Source organism: Hipposideros armiger, unplaced genomic scaffold, assembly GCF_001890085.2.
Source record: "Hipposideros armiger isolate ML-2016 unplaced genomic scaffold, ASM189008v1 scaffold_254, whole genome shotgun sequence".
NCBI classification, from domain to species: Eukaryota; Metazoa; Chordata; class Mammalia; order Chiroptera; family Hipposideridae; genus Hipposideros; species Hipposideros armiger.
In genome coordinates this window covers 1,215,570-1,221,811 of record NW_017731604.1, presented here as the reverse complement: position 1 = coordinate 1,221,811, position 6,242 = coordinate 1,215,570, and the positions used below count along the sequence as shown (strand labels likewise).

Here is a 6,242-nt window from a genome sequence, read left to right as displayed (position 1 = left end):
AAAAACCGTGTGTGGGGGGCGGGGGGGTGGGGGCGGTGGCTTTGGAAAGAGGCTGCAGTTGAGGAGGAAAAGAGTAGGGTCTGGAAAGAAAAGAAGCAGAAGTGGCTCTAACAGGGAGCCTGCTGTAAACAGGCGTCAACTGACTTGGCAATGCCAGCTTTTGGGTTTTTCCTCCCAGCTGAGCAGGGCCAGGGCCACTCCGCCACACCTCCTTCTTTTCACATAGTCCAGCTTGGGCTAGAGCGATGCTATTACCCCCGAAACCCACACACGCACGCCGGGGAGCTGGGGCGGTGGCAGCGATGGTAGTCTGGCAGCCCTCCGGGCGGGTTCGGGACAGAGGAGGAGGGTAGGCAAACGCTGGATAAAGGAAGTAACTCTCCGGGTGGCGATGCCAGACGGAGTATTCAAGAAAGGCGGTTACAAGTGCGGCGAGTGTGTGTAAAAGGGGTGTGTGTGAAGGAACGGCTGGGGTGCCCGGAAGAGCTGGGGTCATAGGCACAGGGCCGGAAGGGACCCGGCAGGGGCTCAGCGCGCGCGGGGGCCGCGTCCGCGAGAGGACGGTTGGCGCGTACCCCACCGCTCCTCGGCCCGCCGCCGCCGCCCGCAGGCCGGCCCAGAGAAGAGCTCAGTTTGGTTGAAAGGGTATGTGAACCGAGTAGAGAACGCGGGTCCCGGCGCGGGAAGGGGGCGTCAGAGGGCACCCAGAGAAGGCTTGAGGGGGTATGCCTGAGCTCCCCACTCAGCACCAAGAGGGAGCTCGCGGCTCCCAACCTCGCCAACCTCTTCTCCTTACCTTGGGCACCGTGATGTGGTCCATGACCGCGGTTCCCGCCACCTGAAGCCCTCAGTGGTCCTAAGGCTACCGCCAACGCCAGAGTCGCCTTTGCCGCCTCCTCGTCGAACCCGGACTCCGGGCCCCGCCTTCGCTGTCTTGGCTCGAGATCTCGTCACCTGATCCTCGCGGAAGGTCCTATCGCGATACTTCTCCTGTGGTCTCTTCTGCCATCTTGCTTTCTGGCAAATGCCCTTTTCTCTGGGGGCGCTGTTCTGGTTCAAGCTCCCTAGGTTTGGCCCTGAGGTTTTTAAGTTTCCGAGTACCGCCACCTTTCTCACACCCCTAGACGCTCTAAGGATTCTGAGCACCGATATCATTCCACTACTGTTTAATGTTAACAGTGATGGCACCCTGCAGAGATAAAAAGACTGTCCGTTAGTGGCAACAGAATTTCTGAAGAGCTTCCTCGCTGAAAGACCTTGGGCAAGTCACTGTAAAATATTTTTTGAAATGGTTTGTAAACATATCCTTCTCTCACTCCCCTCCTTTACAAGTCTACTGCAATCAACCTAGCTAACGCCTGAACAGTTGCATTAGCCTCATAACTTTTGTCATCACAGATGTGGGAAAAGGACAAATGGCCCACTGGACCACATCTCAGATGAGGTGAAGATAGGTGCAGTCACTCAGTGGTGTTCTCTGAATCAGATTTGTGATGGGAAAAAAAAAGTCTGGGAGTTGGAAAACCTGGGTTTTACTCTGAAGACTGCCACTAACTTGCTGTGTGACCGTCAGCAAATCATATCACCTCTCCAGGCTTTAAGTTGACCAAGGTTACAATGAGGGTATTGGCCACTATCTCTAGGGTCAGTTCTAACTCTACGATTGTGGGGCTATGGTTTGGAATTTCACCTCCCCTACAAAGTGATTTCTTTCCTTTTTTAGTGTCCATAACACTTGCTAATTAAACTACTCATTCATCATATTCTGCCTTCTTCCCTAGCCTAAAAGTCCTTCCCTCAATCTATGGCCCAATTATCCCTTCAGCAGTCATTCCATGAATTTCAGTCCTTTTACTGCCAAACCTCTCAAAAGAATAGTCTACACTTATCATCACCTCCACTTCATAACACACTCACTCCCCGCCTAATCACTTCAGTTAGTGCTTTTATGTCATCCTGAACTCCAGTTGCTGCATACAACAGCTCTTCTCAGTGCTCACTCTCCGATTGTTTTGCAGCATTTAACACTGTTGATTCATATTCCTTTTTGACACGCTTTCTTCCCTTGGACTTTGTTATAAAGCAGACTCACTGCCTGCATCCCTAACTGTTCCTTCTCTGCCTCCTTCCCAGCTCCTCTTTGTCCTTCTTTAGCCATTTGCCTGGCTTCTGGCCTCATTCCTCTTCTCACTGTTTTCTTTTCCTTCGTAATCTTGATCTCTGCCTCAAGTTCAGTTCTTACACCCTGGTGGGGGATTCCCAAATTTACATCTCAAGTCTTGAGACCTTTCTTCTGAGTTCAAATTTGAAATTCCAATTGTCCCCTGAGAGTTCCACTTGGGTGTTCCTGCTAGCATATTAAAGGCATCATGGCCAAAAACAAACTCATCTTTCACACCCTCCTCCTGACTCCTGCACTCTCCCACCCCTGCCACCTGCTCTTTCTCAAGATTTTCCTATCCCTATTATTGCCACCAACATACACCCAGTTTCTCAAACTCAAACTTCATTTCCATGCTGTTTGGAATAGTGAAAAGGGGAGTATGGACTCTGCTATTTGAAAATGGTACATGATCCTGGGCAAGTTACACAACCTCTCTGGGTCTAAGTTTTCTCACCTGTAAACCCATTCTAATAAAGTGCTTGTGAGGATTCAATAAGGTAACATATATAATAAGGTGGCAGGAACATCATAAGGACACAATGAATATTGGTAGTTACCTTCCCTTCCTCGACTTGATTATTAAACATGTCTATTCTTCTCTCTCACAGATGATTACCTTGCTCCCTAGTTGGCTGATAAAATGCAAGTCATCAGAAAGGAACTTTAACATCCTCTCACAATCAAAGCTTGCTGCCCTGCATGTGGACCTATAATCTGCCTTCAGTGAATCAGCTGTTCCTCAGCCTTCCTAAGGCAATTGTCCACTCTATTTCATCTTCCTTCACCTACTCAGTTGCCCCCTCTTTCCTTTATCACTAAACATTTCCACTTTACCAGATCATTTCCATCAGCACAAAAACATGCTATAGTTTCAATTTAAAAAAACAAAACAAAAAAAAATACCTTTCCTTGATCCACATTACTCTCCCCTGCCTACCACCCCTCATTTCTCTGTTGCACCTTATAGCAAATCTCCTCCAAAGATTTTTCTAAACTCACTCACTCCCCCACCCTTCTTTTCCTCTCCTAGCACTCTCTCTTAAAACAACTCTAATCAGGTTTTGCCCCCATTTATCCAACAAACTGCCTTTGTCAAGTTTACCAGTAATTTCCATATTGCAAAATCTATTGGTCAGTTCTCACCTCTTCTTGTCTTCTCAGCAGTATTTGATCACTCCCTTCCCCTTGATAACATTTTTTTTGCATTTGACTTCAGGGATACTGTTCTACTTCTCTGACTTCTCTTTGCCAATCTCCTTTGTTGTTTATCCCTCGTCTTACCTATCTCTACATGTTGCAATGCTGCCAGGGCTCAGGCCTTAGTCCTCCTCTATTTACCCTTATTCCTTGGGTGCTGTCATCCAGTCCCATGCCTTTAAATACTGTTTATTTCTAGACAACATTCAAAATTTTATCTCTAGTCTTGATCTGTCCTTGGAACTCTTAAACTTACATAATATCCAATAGCCTACTATACCTGTCTACTTGGATGTTTTAGAGGCATCTCAAACTTACCATATCCAAAAAAGAACTTTTTATTTCTACCTGCCTCCTCAACTCTGCTCTTCCCATATAATTTCTTATCTCAGGAAATGACCACTCTATCCTCCCAGTTGCTCAGGCCAAAAGCCTTAGAGGCATCCTCTTTCTCTCATATGCCAAGCCTGAATCATCAAATCCTTCAAAATGTTCTCCAAATCCAACCACTTCTCACCCCTGTACCCTGGCCCAAGCCTCTATTTATCTTGCCTGGATTATTGTCACAGTCCAGTCTCTGTGTTTTGTCCCCGCCCTCTCTAGAATCTATTCTCTACACAGCATCTTCTAGACTCTAGTATCTATGGTGATGTCAGTCCTTTTCTCAAAACATTCCACTGGCTCCCCATCTCAGAGTAAAAGCCAAACCCTCAATCATAGCCTATGAAGCCCTACATATGATCTAAGCCCAGTACCTCTCTGACTGCATCTTCTATCATCTGGTTCTCTCTCAGTTCAAGTCATATTGATCTTTTTGCTGTTTCTCAAATATTCCAGACATGCTCCTGCTTCAAGGCCTGTACACTTGCTGTTAGCCCTCTGCCTGGAATGCCCTTCCCCCAGATATCTACATGTTAACTCTGACTTCTCTGTCAGGTCTCTGATCAAATGTCACCATATCAGAGAATCCTTACTTGAGCATCTTATATAATATAAAACCACCACCACTTTGGCCCCAGCATTCTCTACCCTCCTAATCCTTTTTCTTCACATTTATCAGCACCACCTGATATATTATAAATGTCTTTGTCAGTTATTATTTGTCTCCCCCTCTAGGGATAGCGTCTTCATGAGGGCAGGGACTTTTTGTTTATTGCTAGATCTCCAAATTCTATACACCTGGCACACAGTAAGGATTCAATAAATATTTGTTGAATAACTGAATTTTCCAAGCTATCCCAGGTTTTCTCCACCATTAATTTTAGCCATCTGACTAACTGTCCCTCCTTAAGGCAAGTTGGTATCATTTCAGAGGAAATTAAGGCACAGGCAATGATTTGCCAAAGGCTACAAAAGAGTCAGAAGTCAGACTGAACCCCACAGAAGTAGAGGAAGCTTGGGAGTAAGAGGAAAAATCTGGAAGAAGAAAATATTAGACTCATAAAATATTCTCAATGAAAGGGATACTATTATTATCTATTTGTTTGTCTCCTCCCATTATGATGTCAGCTCCATACGGTTTTTCGCTTTGCTACTATACCCCAGTGCTTAGAAAAGTATTTAAAATATAGTGGATGCTTGATAAATCCTGGCTGAGTGACTAGATGAGGATGAATGACTCTAGAGTCACAGCTGGTGTGGGGCAGAAGAGACTAGAGGGAGAGAGTCTGGAGGCAGGGAAACAATTTGGAGGCTTTTTGGTTGTGAACCAATGAGCCTGTGGGATTTTTGACTTTGTACCTAGCTCTCAGGTCTCAGCATGATTAGCCACCATCTGAACATACTAGTTGCTGCAGTAAATCTTACCTGTCCTGCTTTATATCCAAATCTCCAACTCATTTGTTGCTCATTTATTTTCTACTTCAAGGGGTTTTCCAATATTGGGGGTTGGTGTTCTTTCCATGGTATCCTAGGGAGATAAATAAGTGTATTTTGCCCCATTATCTCACTAGCTAGACCTACAGCCTCAGAAACCTACTGCCAAAGGTCACCCATGATGTGGTGGATGATGACTATTTAACAAGTCACAGAGCCTTTGTGACCTCACTCCTGCTCTAGAGGTAGCTTGGTAACTCACAGCAGAGGGCAGCTGACCTCCTCCATCTTGCTGCCGGGAGACATCATCAGAAACAGACTGCATTTTAAGCTTATTTCAGTCTCTGTTTATCAGTCAGTCATCTTGAGCCAACTGCCAACCAACGTCTTTCGAAGACCATCTTGCTAGAAAGGACTTTATTCATCTTTTATAGACAGCCTACTTGAATCATGCAGTACATGAGGGATCTCAGCAAAGAGGTCTGGCAAGACTGCATCACCCTCTTCCTACAGACTGGGATATGCTGTGATGCAGCGATTGTCACCAATTCTCCACCCTGGTTGTTAGCTTCTTATCCCAAAGGCAACTTGTTCCAGTTGACCCAGGAAGAAATTCAGATCCTGCTGGCAAGAGAAGGGAGAGAGAAGTTGTTTCTTCAGGGAGTCACTCTTGCGGGGACTAAATGCTTGTTGATCCGAGACAACCTGTACACTGAGGGCAACAATACCATGGACCTCCGCACCAAAGGCCCGAGTTGGAGCAGCCAGGCAGTGACAATACTTCAGATGGAGTCTGTATACCTTGTGGTGATAGGACAAAAAGGAACCGAAGGAGGGCCTCTCAACCTCAAGGCTTTTGAGGTGACAAGTTACATCAAAGAGGCCATTCGCCAACACATGGCCCGTTCCTAAATAAAAAGGAAATGATGTTTGACCTGGAATTTGAGTTCAGTATTGTCTGTTTCACTGCTAAATTAACACAGTCTTGAGGTAAAAAAGAGAGGGAGCTCCCAGATCTGGTTTGGAGATGTGTGTGTGTGTGTGTGTGTGTGTGTGTGTGTGTGTG

At 46.0% G+C, this 6,242-nt stretch overlaps 2 protein-coding genes across 2 annotated transcripts in view; one reads left to right on the top strand and one right to left on the bottom strand.

Moving 5' to 3' along the window:
- The window catches only part of MTMR8 (myotubularin related protein 8), a 110,285-nt gene extending 109,381 nt beyond the window's left edge, over nucleotides 1-904 (bottom strand). The window contains exon 1 of the mRNA XM_019656100.1: nucleotides 797-904. Coding sequence (XP_019511645.1) covers nucleotides 797-820 — 24 coding nt within the window. The 5' untranslated portion in view covers nucleotides 821-904. The remainder of the gene's footprint in view (nucleotides 1-796) is intronic.
- A 4,722-nt stretch (nucleotides 905-5,626) lies between these two features.
- Nucleotides 5,627-6,088, top strand: LOC109390069 (profilin-1-like). Its single transcript, XM_019656099.1, has one exon. It carries the CDS (start codon nucleotides 5,627-5,629, stop codon nucleotides 6,086-6,088), a length of 462 nt encoding a protein of 153 aa, XP_019511644.1.
- Nucleotides 6,089-6,242: the final 154 nt, after the last annotated feature.

Bases quoted from the DNA above. Each gene is read 5' to 3' on its own strand.
- LOC109390069 (XM_019656099.1), top strand. From the start codon at position 5,627: ATGCAGTACATGAGGGATCTCAGCAAAGAGGTCTGGCAAGACTGCATC.